The sequence below is a fragment of the Terrapene carolina genome, unplaced genomic scaffold (genome assembly GCF_002925995.2).
Source record: "Terrapene carolina triunguis isolate 2854851 unplaced genomic scaffold, T_m_triunguis-2.0 Scaffold146, whole genome shotgun sequence".
Classification (NCBI taxonomy): Eukaryota; Metazoa; Chordata; order Testudines; family Emydidae; genus Terrapene; species Terrapene triunguis.
Window position 1 is genome coordinate 1,209,801 of NW_020664497.1, and position 25,103 is coordinate 1,234,903.

Genomic DNA, 25,103 nt, shown 5'->3' on the forward strand with positions numbered 1-25,103 from the left:
ATTTCAGTCTACATCGACATAGAACAAGGGAACCCTGAGATAATGTTAAATCGTTGCAAATAGTGATTGGAAATATTTCCATGACAACTACTGTATACTTCAAACAATGGCAAGGTTCTGTCAGAGCAATAGCAATAACACAGTTTACAGTATGTGCTGGCAAAACCATTCCTCAAAGAGTTACTTAATTTCTTTACCATATTGATGAACAAGATATTCACAGAGAAAAAGATGGATAAATAGCCACAGAAAACATCAGTGTTCTATTTCTAACTTTTTATGCTGGAAGATGGATTTAAAGAATGGCTATTGGAAGAACTCCAGTGCAGTCCCTTGGATAGAGATAGAGCATTTTGTCATGGGTTAAAAATGTTAACTCCAAGAAAGCACCACCCAGGGAAAAAAAAAAAAGTAGCAACTTCATGGAACTAAAGCTGAATGTGTAAATAAGAGTGAAAGCAGCAAGTGCATTTCTCTGTGTGAAGTTTGCTGTAATGGCTGAGGCCATGCTGCGAAGGACACTAGTATTTCCATCATTATATCATCATAATAGTGTAAATTGCAGGGCTCAGACTGGATGTAATTAATACTTACTAACCCATGGTTTCCACAGTAAATACCATGTACTGTGTGCACTTGATAGATATGGGTCTTTCAAGATCACTTGGCAACTACATAGAGTAAATTAGTATATATCACATTTTTAAAGCCTCTTTCAATCCAAAGGATTGTGAAGTGCCTTAAAAACTACCTACAATATATACAGTAATCCCTTCCACCTCACCACCCTGCTGAAATGCAGCACTTTAGACAAAGAACTACAGCAACTATTTAACAGCATACAGCAATGCTAAATTATAACTTAGGACAGAAAGTAAAGAAAACTGCGTCTACTGAAACTGCAAGGGAAATTTAGGTAGACAGAATGTAGCCACACTGCTACTAGAAGTTAGAGTCTACAACTCAGTAACTTTATGACTAATACCACCATTTGCAGTCATATGTGCTAGGAGAGGGTAAATCAAAATCTCATGGTTAAGAATGAAAGCAGGTCTGCACTGGGCTTAGGGAAGAATTTCCACCTCCTTCATATATAGCAATTAGCTAGAGATATGGTTTTGTTTCACTTTCCTTTGAGGCATCCAGTATAAGGCACAGCTGGAAGCAGGACAGTGGACTTGATGGACTATGGCTATGGCTAATACCCTTTGGACTATATGCTACGGTTAATACCCTTTCTGTTTACATGTGGCTGAATTGTTATTCAGGATTCTTCCATATCATGGAGCACTCAGAAGCTCCAGTATGCCTGGGCTCTGTGGCCATGGAATAGAAATGGAATCTGATGGAGATATCTCCTCGCGGCAGCCACGTACTTGCTGTGTAGCCACTGACCTCCTGTCTCCACCTGCGAGTTATTTGCCCGATTGACAGTTTGGTTTCAGAGCTGTCAGCTGACTCTGCAGGCTGTAAAGGCCATGTCATAAACAGATAGTTAAGGGTTAATACCTCTTTTACCTGTAAAGGGTTAAGAAGTTCACCTAGTCTAGCTGACACCTGACCAGAGGAACCAATGGGAGGACAAAATGTTTCAAAAGGAAGGAGGGAAGTTCCCTTTGTCTGGGTCAGTTTCAGCCAGAGTGGAAAAGATCAAGTAATCAGTTCTTATCAGAGTAGTGAGTATTAGAAAAGGAATAAATAGGTTTTGTTTATTTTCTTTTTGTAACTTGTCTTGCAATTAGGGGAATAATCAAATTGGGTATTCTTTTGTGTAACTAAGTTTTGCCCAGGGGAACATCCTCTGTGTTTTGAATCTGTTGTCTGTGAGAGTAGCTGGTATGCTAATCTCTCCCAGAGGTTTGTCTTTCACCTTTCTTTTCTTTAATTAAAAGCCTTCTTTTTAAGAACCTGATTGATTTTTCCCTGTTTTTAAGATCCAAGGTGATTGGGTCTGGACTCACCAGGAATTGGTGGGAGAAAGGAGGGGGGATGGTTAAAGTCTCCTTGTGTTAAGATCCAAGGGTCTGGATCGGTGTTCACCAGGAAATTGGTGAAGAAGTCTCTCAAGGCTACCCAGGGAGGGAAAGGTTTTGGGGGGGAAGACAGAGTTTCCCAAATGACTCAAACTATTTGGGTGGTGGCAGCCAGACCAGATCTAAGCTGTTAATTGAGCTTAGGAGTTCACATGCAGGTCCCCATATCTGTACTCTAAAGTCCAAAGTGGGGGTGAAACCTATGACAGGCCACTTGACCCATTCCATCTCCAGAGCCATCATTCAGCAGAGAAGATCCCACATTACTGGCATGTCAGGGCACCTCCTCCCTAGTGACTCTAAGGGAGATGATGCCTGGGATCTGGTATCTTATAGGGCAGTAGGGGAGCAGAGTCAGAGTTTTCCTTGGCCCATACCCTAGCTGATGGCTCCAAAACAGACCTCTCAGATGGTACGTACAGGTTCATCTGGGTAAAAGATCTCCACTTGCAGCAATAGTCAGAGGCCTCTGCAGGGCTGGCTGGGTTAATGGAGGTTGCTCATTTGAGCTCTCAACCACTTTCAGAAGCGCTGCAAGTCCCTACCATGGAGTGGCTGTTAATCATGATCCTACTTGTACAAGTAAAAAATTCCTGTGACTTCAAAGAGAGCTGGAGCAGGCTCTCTGTGATTTTGTGATGGACACAAATAAGTACCAGAATGAGATTTACCGGACTCATTTCACTTAAGATTCAAGTCAGAGTTTGAACGTAGGTCTCCAGAATTGTAAGGCTGGTGCTGTAAACCACTGTGACACCTGGCCCCACTGGTTTGTCATGTTGAAAGGTTTCTCCATTACTTCTGGGTCTCCTGTAGGTGAAAGTGATACTCACCGCCAGGGTGTCCTCATAGACATAGCCATAGTAGGGAGTCCCAATGAACATGGGAGGGGTGTCCTGAACATCCTCCACATTGATAGTGACTGTGGTTGTGGCTGAAAACACCTTGTTGTCTCCCCTGAGCTTCCCACCACCATCCTACAACAGAACGCATTGTCAAGTCATTATGCTGAAATTCACCCACTGGAACTCCTGATTGGAGATTTATCAGCTCACAGAACCGCACACTCCTGATTAGTACACTCCCAAAACTAATGCATCTCCTGCAATACATACAGGGCCAGAATCATCATAACAAGAATGTGTGGAGATATTTATTCTAATCTTAACAAGAAAATAGTCAATAACAGGTGGAAACAGCTCAACTAAACAGAGAGCTTTAGAGCTAATCAATGAATGCCAAGAGTTATAGAAAACTCTGCTCTGTCCTATTCCTTCTATTTTTGGTTTGTTTAGTTCCCTCTTTGATTAAGCAGATAGCCCTGAGTCTCCCTGGAGTCATTTTTAACATTAAAAGTGGTTGTACTGATACATGGAATCACATGTATTATTTTGCATTTGAGCTCCTATTTATCAATGCCACCTAGGGAAGAAAACCAGTCTTTGCAGGAAACAGGTAAGTGAGAAGAAGAGGCCAAATCTGGAAGAACATCTATAACTTTTCATGCTAAATGTAGGGCATAACAAAAGACACTGCTCCAGGAAGTGCATTGCTGGGGAAGATTAAATTCTACATGTGATCAAAGTCTCCTAGGGATTCTTGTGATATAGTCAAAGGTGTGAAAGAGCATAAAGCTGGGAATTGTTAAGTGGCCACGGTGTAATCAACTCTGTTTGTGCTACTGACACGACAGAGCCAATTAGAGAGACGACTCAATATATGAGAAGATTTTAACCCTTTAGTAATTATGCTGACTATTAAAGCAGTGAATAGTTTTGCATCCCCACTGTAACAAGAATAAAGCACTTTTATGCAGGGATATGTCCACTCCCTCCCACCCCCAGCCACTCTGCACTATAACAAAGACAGGTGAATTTGGACCACATTTTGCCACAAACTCCTCCCCGACTCAAGTCTGGCCCCAAAAAATTAAATGACGCCCAGGCCAAGCTCTTCTCACAAAACACAAGAGCACTTAGTAGGTCCTAAGGTGACCAGACAGCAAGTGTTAAAAAATCAGGACACGGGATGGGGGGCAATAAGTGCCTATAGAAGAAAATGCCCCAAATATCGGGACTGTCCCTATAAAATAGGGACATCTGGTCACCCTAGTAGGTCCTCACAAATGTTCTTTGTGGCCTAGCAGAAGTCGTGTCACCTCATAGCACCTGCCCAAACATGTCTGTCAGAACTACAGGTCCTATATATTTCTGCAAGTCTTTGCACCTCAGACTCAATAGTTTGACAGTCTGTTATGAGTCTACAGCAGTGCCACAAGCACAGACCCCATAGGATTTATAGCAGCGGGAAGAGGAGTGGAATGTGCAGCTGCCTCTAAAGGATATGAATAACTATGGTCCATTAGTCAGTCCATAAGAGGGGGAAGAAAATATATGGTTTTTGGAGAAGAGATGTGTCACCTTTGTTCTGCAGCATGACTATTCTCCACCTGCTGTACTGACAAAGAGCAGTGATGCACACAAACACTGCCAGTACTGCAGTTAATTACTCTACTTTATGTGCTGATAACTCCGACTCCTAGATATTGCTTCATGCCTTCATAATGGTGGGTTCCCTACTACAGCGCACACACTGCTGATTACTGCACTAGCCAGAATGAGGGTAACTCTGAAGGCATACTCCTCTGCGTCTAATTTTTCCCCATTCTTCTTTGGGCCATTCTCAGATGTGGCTTTCCACAATTAAAGTCCTTCCCCTCCCTGCCTCTTCTTTCAGGAAAGAGCTTGATACCTTTGCTACCACGGTGACAAAATGAGTTCTTGATTTTTCATAGTCTAGAGTGATCCCTGTTTTGATGCGAAGAACACCACTGTGTCGGTCTATGGTAAACTTATTAGTATGGATGTTCTAGAAGAAAAGAAGAGGAGAAGTGGTGAAAGATTACTGGTATGGAAACAAGACTGGTATTTGGACTATCTTTTATTTAACTTGCTAAAGATATAGACTAGAATAATAAACAGAGGTGGGTAAATAGTCTGTAATGAATGATTCATGTGATTAATTTCACCTCTTTGTGTTCAGGAACAATTTATGAACAGATCACAATTTTCTCATTATTCAAAATAATGCAGCAACCTTAACTTAGACATTTCCCAGCCTTTAATATTTAACTATGTAGCCATAATATTCTGTTAACATAGTTTATTGGATGGAATTAGTTGGTTTTTTTGTTTTAGAAAATAAAAAGATGAACCCCCCCCGCGACACACAAAAAAGTTGTGTCCCTCTTCAGGACTTCAAAATTCTACTGTCTTCCAAAAAACTGGCAATAGTTCATGTACAATCCATTATCTGGGACACTGGCCAGGATTTTCAAAAGTGATTGCTGAATTTTGGATGCCTAATCTGAAGTATTTTAAAGAGGCCTGATTTTGATAAGGTGCTGAGCATTTACCCTCTGAAAAATCAGGACTTTTTAAGGTGTCTCATGGTGGGCACCAAACATTGAAGCACCCAAATTCACTGGTTGTTTTGAAAATCTTGACATATTTGAGTAGACACCACTACTAGAATGTTCTATCCCGTATTTTGTAAAAAGCCAACACTTGAGAGAGAGTGTGCCCGTTATGTGATACTTGGGAGCTCTCAGGGAGTGAGCCAATAGCTCTTGTGGAGCCTTTTGCTTCAACCAACGCACACTTTAAGTGGACTTTTTGCTAGACTGATACGTTAGTCATATATACACATGTATGGCACGGCCTTTCTTTGCTGCACATTTTGTAAGCTTAGTGAAAAACCCTATGCAAAATGAATTACGTATGAGATTTTCAAAAGATCATAACTTGGTCATATCAAAAGCTAATTTCAACAGGGCACTCAAAGGCTTCTCTTAACAGTAAGGCTATGTTTGTGCCAAATTTCAATTTTCTACATTAATCTAACCTGGCTGCATCTAGCACTGTTCACAAAAAGTTTGCAATCATTTTTTTATAATGGGAAAATACATTTGTTCAGTGTCCTCATATTCAAAAATGACTAAACCAATTTTTCCTCAAACTAACAAAAACTGCCTTCAGGAAAAGCACAAATCTAGAAAATTTCTGACACAAAGGTGAAAGTTTTAGGAGTTAATGAGCAACTCCTAGCAAGGGGATAGGCCACATAGAAATGTGCTGTCAAACAAAAGCACAGCCTGTGAAAATTGTCATGGTATTATAACAATGCTCTGTAAATAATGTGCCTCTTCAGTGACTGACTACGGGTGACATTAAACAATGCAACATATTGTCTGCTAGCTCTGCCTCTTGCTAAGGAGAAAATGAGGGTCACTAGCATCTCAAAAGTGGAATAGAGTCGCAAAACGCAGAACAAAAATGACTGTGAAAAAAAGTAAGAGACTCAATTTCTGTGAGAGAAATGGGTTTTCACAGAGTGACCTGATCTGAGGGACTTGTCAGAATTGCAGAGTGGATTTGTAAGTGGCATTGAATTTAAATGAGAGTTAGATTTCCTTTGCAGTAAGATCATTGTGTTTGCTTTTTGTGTCTTTTTTGGCTGATTACAGTACTTGGTTTAGGATGTTTTTTTCTTTCAGTTATCTCATGTTAAGACAATTAGCTTTAATCCTACATAAATATTTGCATTTTCTCAAGTAGACATTGATTCCTGCACTTACTTTTGTCTAAGTAAATACTGTAGTGAATGAGTTAGTCTATGTGTACCACTTCCTCTTACTGGGGAAAATCAAAATTATTCAGCGGCAGGCTAAGCTTTTAGCAACAGTAGCTCAGGTTGTAGCCACCTTTTCTTTACAGGATTGTCTTGACGAGGGAACGTGGTCAACCCTTTCAAACATGCCTATTCAATATCTGTTATTAGTTCACTCAAGGCAGTGCCCTTGTTTGTACTTCTCTTCACTGAGATAGTGCAAAAGTGACAGTAGCTACTTGCCTAGGCTCCCGATAAACAAGAAAGAGAATAAGTGGGGAAGAGAAAAGGAAGCAGGAAACATGAGAATGCCAATGATGTGGCAGGAGACAGATGTTCTGTTAGAACCTTAAAACACTGCATAAGTTAATCAGTGTTGCAAGTATGAGCAGGAGGAGAGCAGCAAAAATGAAAGGACGTGTGAATATATATGATGGAGGTAATAGAAAAATATTTAGCTGTATGTATTAGTTTTTTGGCAGATGGACCCTATCAGATCACAATGCAGAACCAGTCACAACAGAGTTCTTTCTCCGCTGACCTTCTCAGCTGTCTGACTCTTATCCAAAGTTATCAGGAGTGCAACAGAGGTTTTCTGACCCACCAGATAATTCAGACGTGTTGTTTCCTCCTCCCACACTAAGGCCTTACTTAGTATAAAAGTTGCACTGCTTTAGTTATCCTGGCATAGTTACAGTGGTACATCACCCCTACTGTGTATGCAGGTATATTGGTGTATATGTACTTATATCGGTTTAGCTTATTCCCATGCAGGAAGGGAAATAATCTATACTGGTCTAAGGTACCTCTTTCTGATCTAACTGCATCTACACCAGAGGTTGTACCAGTAGAACTACTACAGTAAAAAAAAAACAAACAAAAAAATCCCCACTCCCCTAACCAACTAATTATACTGCTATACAACGTGTATGTAGACCAAGCCTAACAGGTAGCCAGGAGAGATGACACTGACTTCACTGAGAAGCAGAAGGAGTGTTGTAGCTGAAGCACTGCAGAGAACCACGTGCAGCTGAGGGAGGCTGAGGAGGGATCAGAGAAGGCAGGAGTAGGGCTGAAGATGATTGAATCCTGAACTGAAGCTGAATGCTAACAGTTCCCAGTCCATGGTCAACCACCCCAGCCTTTTCCTAGGAGGTGCATATTAATTTAGAATCTATTTATCTCATGCATTTTCTGGGATCACTCCTACTGTTATGGTGACACTTCTAACAAGCTCCATGGCCTTGTTTTTATCCTCCTAGGGCCTGAACACCTCAATAAATGAGACTACTTTTAAACATACATGTAATGCCCATACCTGCAAGAAGTAGGTGATACTTCCCCCGGAACCTGTGTCTTTGTCCACTGCCTCGATCTTAAAGATACTGCTCCCCGAGGGAGTGTTCTGTGAATCAAAACAGTTACTAGAATCAGGGGGACTGGCAGAGTAATGGGAGATAAAAGATGAGAGAGGCAAGAAATGAAGAATGAATGAGAAACCAAAAATAGAAAAGCAGGTGGGAATGGGGGATTCAGAAGGTAGAAGGAAAAGTGATTGAAAGTCAGGAGAGAATGAAACTAAGAATGTAATGGAGAGTGAATGGGCACATGTATGAGTGGGGATGAAAGTGAGGGAAATTATGGGATGAAAGAGGAAGAAAATATATTAAAAATAAGGGAAAGATTGGGGCAGAAACAGGAAGAGAAAAATGCCTGTGTAGGGGTCAAGGAGACAGAGAAATCTTCCTCTTCTATGATGTTGCTCCTCCACCCATTGAAGTCAGTGGTAAAATCCATATTGACTTCAATGGGAGCAGGAGCAGGCTTCCTGTGGAAAACAGTGTGCAAATAAGCATCACAGCTTTCCCATGGGAGACCACACACATTCAGACAGTGGAGAACACCACAGCATGACTTCCTCACTAACCGTACACTTTAGTGATACTCAAAACCTAACCAGCTAAACACTGAGTTAATCACATTAGTGATGGGATATTACAGAAAACACATTAGCTTCTTTTCCCTGCTCCCCATTCAAACGTACTTATAGCATGAAAAAAAAACCCTCAACCAACCTCTGGGACTTGGATTATGTAAGGTGTGTTGATAAACTCTGGACTCTCATCATTAGCATCTGTAACAAGGATTCGGACTTTTTCAGCAACCTGGAGTGGAATATGATAAACACTTATTGAAATAAACTAAATTATACCATACGCTTGTTCATTTGCACACGATGATCCTGACTGGCTAAAGAGTTCAATAGCAGTGAAAAACTGCTTTGTTGTGGAATGTCCTCAAGCTACCATAATTCAGTAGGAAAATGGAAAGAGAGAACATCATGGGCTTCTTAAAGAATTTCCTCCTCCTGTTCCCCCCGAAAAGAAAGGCAATGTAAAGCTTTCCCTGAGAGTATTATTTATTGATGTATATTATGACTTTCAAAAGTCTTAGGGCACTCTATGAACAACAGATTATGGGACTGATTTTCAAAGTTAGTTTCACACTTACTAGACTCTTCAAGAGCTTCAAAACATACCTGATGCATGCACATAAATGAGATATCTGTGCATAGGCAAGGCTACTTAGGTGCCTAGCTGGCTATGATGTGCACAGATACCTCATTTGATACCACTGGTGTTAGTGTGCATTAATTGGGTGAGTGCAAATGCATGCAGCTAACTTTGAAAATCTGGTCCCATTTATACCTAGAGAGCTCACTCTGACATCCAACATAAAGGAGCCCCTTCTGGGACGGAATGCAGTAGCTAACATCAATTCCCAGCAAAAGTGCACCATTTTTTGTGAAGTAAAGATGAATACTTGATCCAGATACTTTTATTTAAGGAGATTTCTATGGCACTGCTCATTAAATATGAGCCTCCTAAACATTTATTCTCATTATACTCCTCTGAGTAAGGAAGCATTGCAGAGAATCATTATTCCAGTTTTACAGAGGAGAAAATGAAAACACAGAGATTAAGGCCCAGATCCTCAAAAGTATGTTGGTGCCTAACTTCCACTGAAATCAATGGGAGTTAGGCGCTGAAATACCTTTGAGGATCTGGGCCTACGTGACTTGCCCAAGTTCCCATGGATAGTTTTGTGGCACATCCAGAAGTAATACCCAAGTTTTCTGACCACCAGTCCTGTGCCTTAATCATAAAACCATCCTTCCTATCTTTAAAACAAATAAAAACAACAGGGAAATGTATGGGTCTCAAGTGGAATTAGGTCAGGATATTGGTGCATTCATTTCAGTTAGTCTTGTGAAAATGATATCAGGCCCTTAATAATAAGAGCTTCAACAACAAAACACAAAACAAACAAAAACAGCACCCCAAGCAAAACAGAGCTTTGTAGTGCAACGCCATACCATGCAAGTTCACTAGTGACTCAAAGGGACGAACACCAGCTACTGACTCTCCAACACTAATTCCTGCAACACTGAATTTTTCATCAGAGGTCTCCAAAAATTTACCAGGCCCAACTCTTCTTTGGGTTTGAGACCTACTGTTGTCTCAGCCTAAGTATGTATGAAACCTTGTATGAAAAGATACCATGGTTTTACGGCCTACTTTGAGTCAGACTTTTGCCTTGGACCACAGAATCCAAAATCAGTTTGAAATGACTGCAAGGAGTTGGATTTAGGTCTGAGTTACTGTGATTTCATCAAAGAGCATAAGTAGCATAAGACACTCATTGGACCATGTTTTCTTATATAACAAGATACTGTCTGAAAGGTGGCTAATGCAGAAAGGGTGAGCTTGACAAGCTTTGGCACATGTGAATACTCACTGTACTCAGGCCATCTGAAATACTGACTATAACTTCAATCTCATCTTCTTTCTGCAAACAAAGGCAATTCATTTAAACAGAAGTCCAGTATTTAGCAAAATTATTCAAGGAGGGTTTGTGTATTTAAATGGATCGCAAGAATACCCAGAGTTATAACAGTTAACACTAATGAAGTGAGTATTGGAAAGGAAATAAAACCTCATGTTTTGGGGCATAAAGTGATCTCTAACTATTAGGGATTAGGATGAGTCTTTCATGGGGTGGGAGGAGGAAATTAGCCCACATCAGCATTTTGTGGGATTTCTTGCATTTCCCTCTGAGGCATCCAATGTTGGCCACTGTTGAAGACAGAATGCTGGACTAGCTGGACCATGCAATTTGATCCAGCAATTCCTATGTGTGAGTTGCTGGAAGTCAACCTTTGCATTTTTCAAGAAAATACTAACTAAAAAGGTATTGTGTGAAACTTCTGCTCATTGGTGTACAGTGGTTTAAGGGATTTAATAAACATTGGGCAGTCTCACCTGAAAAGGATTTGCCCCGAAAACAGGTCAAATCAGGAGTTTAGAGCATCTGATCTTGGAACAAGGTTGCCTAATATGCCATGTTTGGTGGGACTATCCTGAGCTGACAGGAAGGGCTTTCATTTAACTGGATACATGTTTCTTAACCCATTTTAGTGACTTTTATTTCCATTATTTGTAATCAGTCCCAATTGAAATATTTAAGGAAATTCAACAGCGGCAGCATGGCACTTAACTGAGGGTCCGACACCTAAGAAAATATGCTTGTGTGTATGTGGGAAAGAGCATATATGCGGAGAAATATTCATTTTTGGTATCATAAACAATCTGTCCTTGAAAAATAATTACAGAGAACCCAATTCATCCTACATCTGGGAGAATCCTAAAGAAATTCAGATTCCATCTCCTCGGATTAGAGAACCTTAGCTGCATCAGGAACTAAACAGAAAACAGAGTAGGAATAAACAGTGAATTTTCTATTTGGCAAGAGGGGGGAGGGATAGCTCAGTGGCTTGAGCATTGGCCTGCTAAACCCAGGGTTGTGAGCTCAATCCTTGAGGGGGCCATTTAGGGATCTGAGGCAAAAATCTGTCTGGGGATTGGTCCTGCTTTGAGCAGGGGGTTGGACTAGATGACCTCCTGAGATCCCTTCCAACCCTGATATTCTATGATTCTAAGAGTTTAACAGTTGGGTACTCCAAGATTCTGTAGTAGAAGCAATGTTATAAATGAACTGGAAAAGGAGGTGACAAGTGCAATAATATACTGTATTATATTAATATGGACAGAATTAGACTGCAGAATAAGTTTACATGATTTGGAGGCCAAATAGACTTTATGGCCAGAAGGGACCGTCGTGACCATCTAGTCTGACCTCCTGCACATTGCAGGCCACAGAACCTCACCCACCCATGCCTGTAACAGACCCATAACCTCTGACTGAGTAATTCAAGTCTTCAAATCATGACTGAAAGACTTCAAGTTACCATTTACACCAGGGTCTGAACTGACACTCTCCCTTAAAACTACTAATCAAATTAAGAACTTGAATCCATTATAGAAACATGCAGATAGATACTATTTCATTGTGCTTTACCTCTCTATCAAGCTCCTCAATCAAGGTGACATTTCCAAAATTTGCATCAATGGCAAAGTAACTTCTTGACCCAGTTTCATAGGTCATTCCGTAGGTCACAGGATCTCCTTCTGGGTCGGTTCCATTCAGAGTGTACACATGTGTACCTGAAAAGATAGATTTAGTCATTCCACAAGACTTCCCAATGGTAACTTCAACCAGGATAAGTTTTCAATGAACTATTTCTTAGGCATTTAGCTCCTTTTTATGGTTAGAGAAGTTTTGTAAACCAGCTCCGATTTCTAGGAATGTATTCATAGAGTCACAGATTTTAAGGTCAGAAGCAAACACCAGATCATAAGTATACAGTTCAATAGTTACGATTCATAATTTTCCACCTATTGGTTAAACCCATAATCAGTGTGGGCAACTGGTCCTTCCCTTCCAGAGCCCTCAGCTGCAGAATACCACAAAGTTCAATCTTCTTCCCTCATACAATTCATTTGGAAGAAGAGTAGCTGACTAATCCTGAACCCAAGCAAGGCTGAGGTGATGCTGGTAGGAAGAAATAAGAGTTCTGAATGATTTGTATCCTCTGTAATATTCCCCACTATTGAGGGTAACTGCCCACAGATTGTTAAGCTCGTCCACACTATTGGGGTCCTCAATGCTATTGGATGCCCAGCCAGCCATGAGAGCATTAAAATGCCCACTTCCATCTGAAGCTGACAGGAAGACTGCTGCCCATCCTCACAGGACAGCTATGCCTCATTGGAACAATGGAACTGTAAGTCAATATGTGGAGCCCCGTGAATGCTGAAGACAACTTCCACAAGAGCTGGACCTGGACTATGGAACTCTCCCCTGACAGAGATGTCAGAATGACCACAGGCTTACCCAGTCTCAGAACTAAATAAATGTCAACCTCCTTTCTTCCACTTAGCTTTCCCTTCATTTAAATTCTTTATACAACACACCCAACTACCCACTCACTCGCACACAAATGAATAAATCCTATAAACTAATCAGTCTAATTCACCTACAAGATGGTCAAAAGAGATATTATTTCTATTTTTAAATACTTGAGAAGACGGTGCCAGCTTGTGTGGTGAATTGACTCCTTTTATCAAAAGTGACATTTCCTGAGGGAACTGCATTTGCAAAACATTGTGGGGCATTTACTGGGCAACATCCTTGAAAGTCCATTATCCTACTTTGCATTTATATAGCACCCTTCATCCCTGGATCTTAAAATACTTTTCAAACATCAATTAACTGGGCCTGACAGGTGGTGTTATCCCCATTTTACAGGTGGGTAAACTGAGCACAAACAAGTTATGTGAATTACCCAAGATCATACGACAAGTTAGTGCCACAGTCAGAAGTAGAACTCAGGAGTCCTGAGGTTCAGTCCAATGCTCTAACCACTAGGAAGATCATTCTTTCTAGTAAGAACCACAAACAACTCTAAAAATTATGCTCAGAACTTTTCTCCCTTGAAATTCTGAGGGTTCAATACACAAAACCACGCTTATGGAAACTTATATTTTACATTGTGGCAAAAGTATTGTAGCTGAGTAACTCTACCGGCTGGGTGAACAGTGAAATTTGCTTATACCACAGACAGCCCACAAAAAGTCATAGCTCCTTCTCCTAAAGGAAGGATCGTGGCTGAGGAAGTTGTGTGGCAAGGTGATTAGAAGAAAGATCTTTTTTCCTGGCTCTGTCAGTGGCGGCATGAATGATCCAAGCACAGCCCACAGAGGTGAACTGTGCTCTCCTCAAAATAAACGTGGCAGAGGTGGGCTCCAGATTTAAGGATTCACACAAGGTTAGTGTGTATTGTCTGATGAAACCACCAAGTTTTGCCTGGTTCCTGGTTAAAACCATTCAGAAACACTGAGTTTTGCAAGATTTTCATCCTAAGTTATAAAGCAGCTTACAATCATGCAGCGGTTCAATATCTTTTTGATGTCTGTAATAGAGCACATGTGGTTATTTTAGCAGCAGAGATAGACAATGCTGCTGCAGGTTACTAGCTCCCTAGCTACAGTTGATGTGCTGTGGATTGTGGTGTTGTCAGTAGCAACTATGCACCATAAATGTTTTCTTGTATTTTCTCAGGTTTTGTAATAAAAGCTTTTCAAAGATCACTTGCTCACTCTTCAGATATAGAAATTAAACCTATCACAGGCAGAACACAATGGAGCAGAGGGCTAAAGGGCTGTGGAACATCAAGCAACATGGCATCTGAAGCTGACACTCAGCGTATTTGGTTATCCGCAAGGATAGAGGGATTATTTTGAGAGGCTATTGGAAGATTCAGTCAGACTGCACTGCATCAGGTCTCATTTGTATGGCAATCTCTGCTATTGGAAGTGCTAAATATGTAGTATTTTCTTAAAGTAAAAAAGTTTAAATTTTGCAAAGAGTAACAGAGGAACAAGAGGTATGCTGGTAGTACACACTGCCAAGATCCACCTTAACCCATCCCCAGTGAGTACGTAGAGTTTGGAAAACAGGCGCACAAAATTGCAAACCAAATCATGTTTTCCTTAGGCTTTTCCATTTAAAAACTCCCAGGAAAATTATAAATATAACTTTGTAATTCACCAAGTAACTAGGAAAAGGAACAGAGGAGTCAAAGTTATTTTTGCTTTACTGCAAAATAAAATAAAAGGGGAAAGAAAAAATTTGGTCTGAGATTTTTCTCAAAAAATGGGGTGTCACAGTGAGGTGTCTACATCCTGACTTGCTTCCTATATAAGGGAACTGATTTTCAAAAGAGATGAACATCCAGCAGCTCCCATTGACTACAAATGTTTTTGTTTCTGAAAATCTTTGTCTTGATGTTACACACGTTTCAGGCCAGATTCTGCTCTCATTTATACAGGCATATATCTGGATTAACTCCAATGACTTCAATGTCAATGCAGTCTTTTTCTCGCTCTTTTTTTTATGTCATTATAACTTTCCACTTTTTAATTGCCTCACTGTTATATTTCTCACCCTGTCTCTTCAACCTTATATATCTCTATCCTGTCTATTTCCTCTTGAAATGCGTAACTGTTTTTCTGCCTTCCAGCTGATTTCTTCTACCTCTCTGAGACATCCTGCTGTGGGTTTCTAGCACATTTGTCTGTGGCAGCTGTTCCAGTTGTATTATCTGTTTAAAAAGCTATACTGGGAGTTTCAGATGCCATGAACATTAGTGATAAAAATAGCACTTGACATTTGCAATATGTGATACCTTTTGTCTATGGAAAGCAAATCACTTTAAGCCCAACAATACCGCTGTGCAGCAAATAATACACCCATTGTACAGATGGGGAAACTGAGTCAAAGAGGCCCAAGATCTCACAGCGAGCCAGTGGCAACCTAGAAATCCTGGCTCCAAGTCTTATACACTAACTACTCTTACAGACAGGGATCTCCTTTTTGTTGTGTTTGTATATCACCTAACATAATGGGGCCCGGTTCCATCATCAGGACTCCTAGGAACTGCCCCAATACAAATAAATAACAATAATAATATCACTCCCAAGAAACACATAACCATCCAGTAGACAATGCAGCATAAGGGCTACAGAAGAAGAATTTTATGCAAGTGTGTGAGAATGTATTTCAACCTGAACTTGTGCAAATCCACCTCTACCCACTGAACCATCTGCAGGATGGAAACCGAGTGATCAAAAACCCAGTAAGGTTTTCATCCTTTGCAGTTTTCATCTTTTATGGGGGGAAAAGAGGATCTGCATGGAGGGAACACCACGGTAAATCAAATATTAGCCATATAATCTGGCATCTTCTTTGCAAGCCTATGCACTAGTCATATTGAAAACCTCTTATGGTAATTGATGCAGTTTTTAGGGACTTTCTTATAAGAGTAGCAGGAACTTTCTGCTGCTGAAGGTAACATGAAACATTGACATTCATGTCAAGTTTGAGATTGCTGAGGTCTCCCAATAGGAAACAATGGGGTTCATTGATCTTTATGCCCTACTGTTTCCTGAGCTGGTTTTTCGGGTATAACTAATACACTTGGTTATGTGACTACTGGGCAGTTAATGTGCCATTGAAATTGAATTGTTTGATTGCAATTTCTCTTCCAGTTCGGTCTCAGCTCCTAATATTGGATGAGTTATATTTGAATGCACAAGCTCTCCATATCATTAACACCCTGGGAACACTTCCCAGCACAGTGTTAATGCCAATTAAAAAGCTATCCTAGGCACGCTGACTCCACTTGCTGAAAAAGAAGTAAATTAAAAATCCAACCAAAATCCTATCGGTGGGTACAAGCAAACAGCCCCCTCCTGTCATAAACAGAAGCAAATAGAGTATTATTCATATAGGGACAAGGGAAAATACAACAGTAACTGATAATGCCACAATCTGGCCCTTTAGCTGCAACCTCCTGGAGGGCAGGGATCTTTGCTTAGTGTAGCACTCAGCACACAGGCAGCGCTCAATAAACAGCACATTAGCACTGAAGCAGCTGCCCCACATGGATCCTTCCCTGGGGGGAGCCTTAGAATAATAAAATCATAGAAATGTAGGGCTGAAAGGGACATCAAGAGTTCTTCTAATCCAGCCCCCACTGTGCTGAGGCAGGACCAAGTATACCTAGACCATCCCCGACAGGTGTTTGGCCAGCCTATTCCTAAAAACCTCCAGTGATGGGGATTCCACAACCTCCTTGTTCAGGTGATTATAGGATCAGTACAGTTAGAAAGTTTTTTCCTAATATCCAACCTAAATGTCCCTTACTGCAAACTAAGCCAATTACTTCTTGTCCTATCCTCAGTGGACATGGAGAACAATTGATCACCGTCCTCTTCATAACAATCTTTTACATATTTGAAGATTGTTTTCAGGTCCCCCCTCAGCCTTATCTTCTCTAAACTACACATGCTCAATTCTTTCAACCTTTCCTCATAGGTCAGGTTTTCTAAACCTTTAACATTTTTTGTAGCTCTCCTCTGGTCTCTCCAATTTGTTCACATCTTTCTTAAGGTGTGCTACCCCAAACTGGATACAGTACTCAGCTGAGGTCTCACCAGTGCCAAGAGATGGGAGCAGTTACCTCCCGTGTCTGACATATGATACTCTTAATACACCCCAGAATGACTTTTGTCTTTTTCACAACTGCATCACACTGTTGACTCACATTCAGTCTGAGATCCACTATCATCCCAGATGCTTGTCTGCAGTACTACCGCCTTGCCAGTTATGCCCCATTTTGTAGTTAGCATTTGATATTTTCTTCCTAAGTAAAGTACTTTGACCATGTCTTTACTGAATTTCATCTAATTGATTTCAGACCAATTCTCCAATATTTCAAGGTCATTTGAATTCTAATCCTGTCCTCCAAAGTGCTTGCAACCCCTTCCAGCTTGGTGTCATCCATGGAAATATTGAATAGCACTGGACCTAGGACAGTCCCCTGCGGAACCCCACTAGATATTTCCTTCCTGTTTGACAGTGAACCATTGAAATTACTCTGAGTTTTTTCAACCCATTACACATCTAGACTATCTGTTAAATTAGTAACAGAAGAATGCATTGAATTGGCTTGCTGGTAAATTTGTTTTACTCTGATTTTATTTTCTCATTTTTCTTCAAGGCACATCCAAGTTCTAAGCAAGACTGGAAAAGAACATACCAAAGTACTGCCAGAATAGGTGTTTTCACGCTACTTCCAGCCCACTCAGACAAGGAAATCTCAGACTAAAGAGGCTTGGAGAAGTACTTAAATGGCAGGGTCACCATCTCTTGGCTTCTGGACAGCAATCCCATGTCTCCCCTTATGAGAGCTGCCCAGCATCTTCTTAAGTTTCTGAGCCTAGCTAGTTGCCTATCAGAGAGACTTCTAGCTGGGAGTCTGAGACCACCTGAGATCTAAGCCAAAAAAACCCTCTCCCTCTCTTGCTCCTAACCACCTACCAACCTGCAGCCCCTGCCTGGGGTTTAAGTGATTTGATTATTTTTGAGTGAACCCTTAGCATCAGGGTGAATTTCATCCAGCCTGAAGTGGCATGAGAGTCCCATTTTGCTTCATTGTATACTAATGGATTTTCAGTCCTCTGATAGGCTTGGTCTGTGTTGGGATTTTGCCTCGATTCCAGTAGTCACTGGTCAGCCACTGATGTAGATTCCCCAGAACAAACCCGAAGTGTAGACAAGAAAAGCTGGGATCTACCTGAGTGTCAGGGGTAGTATCCACGGGTGCAAATCACAACTTTCCTGACTGCACTGGGGGTTTGCTTGGTGTGGGTACACTGGTGCTGGCCTTCGTTTGCTGGAGTCTGAGGAAATTCCCACTGGCACTGCAGCTTCAGTCTGCTTATAGTGAAACTCAGGATCACCATGGGCAGGCTCCAGTTGAGCTAATTCCATTGGAAAATGCATCCCTTAACACTATAAGCTATGTGCTAAATGGTGCATTCCAAGGGATTATCATTCCTTCCCCTCTTCTCTGGGTTGATGTTGCCACTCTCCCATTGGTGGGAAGAGCTGAAGAAGAAACTCTGATCCCCCATGTCACAGAGCCCAGGAAGGAGTAAAGAAGACTCAGACCATGTCTACACTATGGGGACTGTAGCAGCACAGCTACGGCACCATAGCTATGCAGCCATAATCTCTTAGTGTAGATATGGCCTACAACGACGGAAAGGGTTTTTCCATCACTGTAGGACCATCGCCTCTCAAGCAGTGGTAGCTAGGTCAATGGAAGCATTCTTCCATTGACCTACCTGCATCTACACTGGGGTTTAAGTTGGCATAGCTACATCGCTCAGGGATGTGGATTTTTCACACACCTGAGCAATGTAACTATGTTAACCTAAAATTCATGATCCAACCTAAAACCTAAGTGTAGACCAGACCTCAGGCTGGTGTTGCTGTAGTCTGCCCCCACTGGGAGTGGCCCTTTGTCCTACAGCTGCAGAAACTGAAGAGAATCCATGCCATCACTCCCAAAAGGAAGAGAAGGATCATTTTTGCTACATTGGTCCTTTCTTGTTAGAGTGAAATTCCACTGGCTAGATCTTCACCACCACTGAAATGCAGATGTGTCTGGAGTAGAAGCAACCAGTACATAGCACTTCAAACAAGAGTGGACTGGGGAGACTTTTCCCAACCACACCATGACAAACACCTCCTGTTACAAAACGTGACAAAGAAACTTTAGGGTGAGATTTTCCAAAGCATGGTGTTGTCCCATTGATGACAGTGGGAGCAGAACTAGGCCAATGCTGAGCACTTTTTAAAATCTCGCTCACTTTAATTCCAACCAGAACAGATAGTGCCTATCTTTTATGGGGCTCATTGAAAAGCTAGTAACTACAGCCAGACAAGAGTAAACACAAAACAGAGTTCCAGTGCTGCATTTGGATGCATTGCTATGCTATTTTCTTAAACCATAAAACCTTTAAAGTAGAGCTGGTTGGGAAATAAAACCTCCAAATTTTTCAATTAAAAAAAAAAAAAAAAAAAGGATTTTTTTACCCCGATTAGTAAAAAAAAAAATCACAAAAATATTGTGACAGTAAATATTCAACCATTTCTACTTTAAACATAAAAAGGATAACAATTATTTGAAGAAAAACCTCATGTGTGTTCTCTTATTTTCATTTCAATGTACAGTTAAGCTGTCATTAATAATTATCAACAACTCTGTTCTCTTCCCATAAACATCTGCCTGGGCAGACAAGAATCTCTCTTAATATCACAAATCATTTATGACCTCACAACACTCATGCTCGGATGCTCTGGGTGAATCAGGTGACCAATAGTGTGGGAGAGAAGAAGAATGATTTCAAAATGCAGTTTGCATTCAAACAAGTCATTTTAAATAAAGTGAGGTCTATAAAGAGAGAAAGAATAACATTTAAGTGCATCAAAGGCAAAGCTACTAGAACATTTTGGGCATATGTTAATGGACACCGTAACAAAATAAATTGTATGCTTTCCCATACCTTTGTAATGATTCAGGCAACAAAGGACAGCAATTTTAGAATTTATTTAAACACATTTACTGTGATACTGACCAACAGGTGTGTCTTCTGAAAGGCTGAGAAGTGCCATGTTCCCATTAGTGCTGCTGGCTCCATTATCAAAGAAGTAGGGGGCATAATTTGCCTGAGCTGCAATTAAAACAAAGCAGAACCCAAAGAAAAGCATTTCATAAACTGCAGTAACTCAAGATTTCCTATCCTGCCTCTCTCTCAGTACAAAGAATGATGAGCCCTTTGGGAAATAATGTGAGTTTGTATGTAACATATCCAATTACACTCATGAACTTTTTACCTTTTAAATTATATATATGTTAAATTGCTCCCCTATGGTGTTGTACCAATAATTCACATAAATACTGCACAGCAGCATTTAAAGAATATGAGTGTAGAAAAAAAGAACTAAACAGGATATGTTTAAAGAGCCTCAAACATTCAGAAGCTGCGTCTTGCAAAGTAACCTTCACGACCATTCACCATTTCTGTATACAGCTCCCATACACTCTGTGTGTGTATGTCTGACACCTGGCCAATGGCTAAGTAATAACCTAATCAATATTCTAAACATATTTTTAAATTACACCTACTGAATGAGCAATAAGCCATAATTAAATAGTTACTTACTTGCTGCCAGACAATAAAGTTAAAGAAAAAAAAAGAAAGCAAATTAGTTGTCATTCTAATCACTCATAGTTAAAAATCAAAATAGCCCATTTGAAACAAAATTGCAAATATGCAAACAGGAAGAGGGGGTAACGTGCACAGTGATCAATCTCTCAGGAAACAATTCAGGACCACATTATCCCATCAGTAAGGATTACTATAGGATATGCCATGTCCTTCTATTTGTTTATTAACAAAGAGAAAGCCGTACTCACCCAGGCAAACGTGCACCAAATTGAGAAATAAAGATGGGGCGAAATGCCTTACATGCTTCATCCCACTGAAGGAAAGGCTAATTTCTTCTCTGTTTCGAAGGTTTTTGGGTTTTTTTTTTTGTCTAAAGGGACTTGTAAAGTATCCTTCAGACCTGTGCGGTGGTGAAATGTGCAAGAGGCAGTAACAGATGTTAAGATGTTAAGCGGATGACACGTCTTAATTTCTGAGGAATTTAAAGAAGCTCCTTCCTACCACCTAATTAGACCAATTACTTTGCAAGGAGCTGTGGGACTCATTTCTGATACAAGGTTGGGAGGAATCAACATCACTCTCACAGGGTCGGTTGTTTGCACTGTGTTTAGGTTGCCTAATGAACCACTCTTCACTGCTCGAATATAGAACCCAGAAGGCAGGTAAAGTTGAATTTTTAAAAATATGTCTTATTCTCTAATTTACTCCTCTGCTTTTCAGAACTAAGAGGGATTTTTATTCATTTTAGATTTTGGCTTCTTTGAGAAACAAGGGGGTAGGAACTCAAAACAAATGCATGGTACATTAAGCATCAATACTTTAATATCAGTACTTTAAAGGAGGCCAGTCATCAATTACAACAGAAAATATCAGACAGAAGCCAGCGATGGGTTTTTTTATTCATGAGATGGCCTAAAGATTTGTTTTTTAAATGTTTGGATTTCAGTTAAGTTTTTGATGCATCTTTTATAGCTGGTATACAATTTATAATTAACATCCTGAAACTTATTAAAAAAGTATTCCAAAGAAAATAGTAATGAAATAGGTTTTTTTCTCTTTGTTTTCTGTTTCATACAGTTAAAAGTGTATTTCATGGTACACAAATATATATATCTATTCAGTAAATTCAGGGGGAAAGAAACCCACACTGGAAAATGCATATAAACAAAACATAAGAGGAACTTGGCAAATGATAATAATTCCTAAAGGGAGATGTTTAAGCAGCCTTCTAGCTGTCAGCTTGATGCAGAATTCTTTCCCTTTAAGAATGCTCTAATGTATTTTAATGATGTTTTTGAATTTACAGAACACACACAAAAAGCAACCCCCTCAGAAGTTAGCAAGGAATTAACACAAGTCCTTTTTCTCTTTGTCCAGGATTTTTTTTTTAAATAAACCACTTTGCTACTCAGGTGTGATCAAAGTTACTTTTTCTTCTGGCAGACATGAACTATATACATTGGGACTGAATGTGAATTGGAAGTGACGGCATTGGTGAGATCAGTCCAATTTCCAGTGGACAGGTAGCCACGTCACCATACCCGTTATCACAATTGCACTATCTAGGCACTCTTGCTAGCAGCTCTCAGTAAAGGCAGAGAATACCGACTGATCATGGAGAATGAAATAATATCTCTCTTCCTAAAGGTAGTTCCCTCTAAAGCATGCCCCGTGGTCTGGATCCAAAGCACAGCATTTACGCACGTGCTTACCTTCACTAGGATTACTCACACACTTCCGTGCTTTGCTGGATTGAAGCCATTGCCGATGTGAGTAGGACTGATCCTTGGTGGGAATTATTTGCACTGTGTTGTCCGTGTCCTAGAGGGCCCAACCATGCAGCAGCTGCAGACTGGGCCTCAGTGGATGTACTCCATTTGTCAGCACTTTTGTGATCATTCCATTCATTTTATTACTATTAACTAAGCATTTGGAACAAGCTTTCTGTTCTTTCCAGCTGCTTTAGACAGGCCAAACCCCGACTCCTTACTCAGCAAGACTCCTATTGGCTTCAGTGGGACCTTTGCCTGAGTAAGGAGTGCAGGATGTGGCCCCATGAGTGGGTGAAAAGCACATGAATTATTTCTGAAACATATGAGTGCCATGGGTTCGGCCCAGCTTGTCACCTGGAACTTCCAGGCTTGGTTTAATGAACAAAGGGTTAAATTACCCCCCCACCATGTGTGTTCTTCTTGCAGAAGAAATAGGAAAATCTGCAAGTTGCTACTCACAGGGCCTGATCCAAAGTCAACTGAAGTCATAGGAAAGACTCCTATAGGATCAGACTGAGAGTTCCTTCTATATTGTTCTGTGATAGAGAGTAGTAAGTGTTCCCCATCCCACTCAAGGAAATAGCAGGGGATTTGGTACACAAACACATAGATTTTTGGGGACCAGTCAGAAGCTATGGTCACCTCTACAGAGGCCTGAGCTGCTTCACAATCTCCTGACCCTCTCCCTTAAGCTTCTAAGCATCTGGAAGCATGGATCCAGCTGGCAGCTGCTGCTCCTGATACCACCCTCAGGGGGAGTTTCAGAGTGCAGAGGGGAACAGTGAAGAAATGAATGCTGAGAGAGTCAGCATGACCTTATTCTCTGATTTTCCATGGGGACAATTCCATGGACAAAACAGCTCCCTCTCTGCTCATGGAGCCTGGTCACTGCAAAGCAGCCACTGGGGTATTCTGCAATGTGGGGAGGATGGTGCTGAAGAGGCAGCCTGCCTCTCTTCCTGCTTGAATCTACCAGATTTTCATCCTCTCTGACCAAAGATGTGGAGGGGACAATCTGGCCCAATATACTTTATTTTATGCATTTTCTACAACACAAAGGGCACCACTAATTAGAGTCTGTTATCTATACAGATAGTCACATGCAGATCACCAGCCAGGGAAACAGAAGCCAGAGCAAAGACACAGAACCCAGAAGAGAGACATCTTTGCATCAGATACACACTTTCCTCGAGCATTAAACTCCAACACAGGGTTTCCTGGCCTGCAGGGGGAATCCCATTGGAACACATTGTGTTCCTGCATGGACACTTTTCCTGCAGGACAAGTGAACTGTAAGGCCTCAGCATGGTAAAAAGTACATTAAAATTAGTGGAGTATTATTAGCAAAGGCTCTATGTAAATCTAGGATGCTGTTAAATAATTACTATCAGTGATACAAATTATCTTATTAACAATAACAACAATACTAACACAACAGTGACAGTATAGCAACATATACAAAATGGCCTACAAGCAGGAACCATGTGACTCCGAAGAAAGGAGAAGAAAACCAGCCTGCCAGTTGCAGTGTTGGTTGGCTGAGAAAACTGAGGCATATGTAGCTCAAAAGGAAGAGTAATGGTGCCTGCTCAGGTAGCTAGCACCAAAACACAAATTGAAAACATAGTCCTCAACAGAGTCAATGGGACTGCTTGTGTGTGTGTGTGTGTGTGTGTATAGAGCCAAGCCACACACTTGCATAAGTGTTTGCAGGGTCAGGGTCTTGATTTGTTCCCTTCAGTTGTCTTGCTTTTTAGCACTACCCTTGAGGATGGATGGCTCTCACCACACATGCTATCTGTCCCTTAACTGACCCTCTTCTCTCTCTTAACAGGTCATGTTCTAAGCTCTTCATCCACTGAGCCCAAATGTGGCCTTCAGGCCTTTAAAGTGTGAGACAAGGACCTCAAGGGAAGGACACAATGGCAGCAAAAAGAAAACAGGCAGTGAGTTCTTTCTACAGGGTACTTTACCAGCAAGAGTGGCAGGAGATTTTCCCTGCTGCTAGTGCCTGATTCTGCCCCACTGATATCAGTGGGAGCATGACCATTGATTTCAAGGGAACAGGATCAAACCCTTAGTTTCTAGGGCTGGGATTTTCAAAGAAGCATGGCACCAAACTCCCACTGAATTTCAATGGATTTGTGCCCCTAACTCTCTTAGATTCATTTGGAAACCCCTAGCCAATACCCTTTTTGTGTGTACACCCACCTACCTACATCTGGCAGAGCTGGTTGTAAAATGTGGAATGTTTTGAAATTGATGAAAACCAGAAAAAAAAAAAGTCAAATATTTTTGCAAACTTTCTCCTCTCCAATATCCAACCATTTCTAATACCTACTATATTTCAGCTAACATTGCCTGTGTGAGCACATCCCATTCCAGGCCCTGGAAGACAAACAAATAAAGCAGAGGAAACAGGATGTAACACCGGTAACAGCTGCAATCAACACTCCTGCAGTTGAACGAAAACCTACACGAAGCCCCAGCCCATCTGAGCATAGTAAGTACAAATGAAAACTTTTATCAGGAGAGGTACAATAATACTCCCAAGAGTATCTCTGCAACAGCAGTTCCCATAATGGGGT

At 40.9% G+C, this 25,103-nt stretch overlaps 1 protein-coding gene across 1 annotated transcript in view; it reads right to left on the reverse strand.

Annotated features, from left to right (window-relative positions):
* CDHR1 (cadherin related family member 1) overlaps nucleotides 1–21,052 on the reverse strand; it is a 58,521-nt gene extending 37,469 nt beyond the window's left edge. The window contains exons 1-8 of the mRNA XM_026653687.1: nucleotides 20,992–21,052; nucleotides 20,150–20,245; nucleotides 12,120–12,265; nucleotides 10,500–10,550; nucleotides 8,777–8,866; nucleotides 8,020–8,106; nucleotides 4,785–4,901; nucleotides 2,867–3,010 (exon numbers count right to left, since the gene is read on the reverse strand). Of these exons, the coding sequence (XP_026509472.1) occupies nucleotides 2,867–3,010; nucleotides 4,785–4,901; nucleotides 8,020–8,106; nucleotides 8,777–8,866; nucleotides 10,500–10,550; nucleotides 12,120–12,265; nucleotides 20,150–20,245; nucleotides 20,992–21,052 (792 nt within the window). The remainder of the gene's footprint in view (nucleotides 1–2,866; nucleotides 3,011–4,784; nucleotides 4,902–8,019; nucleotides 8,107–8,776; nucleotides 8,867–10,499; nucleotides 10,551–12,119; nucleotides 12,266–20,149; nucleotides 20,246–20,991) is intronic.
* Between the last annotated feature and the right edge of the window lie 4,051 nt (nucleotides 21,053–25,103).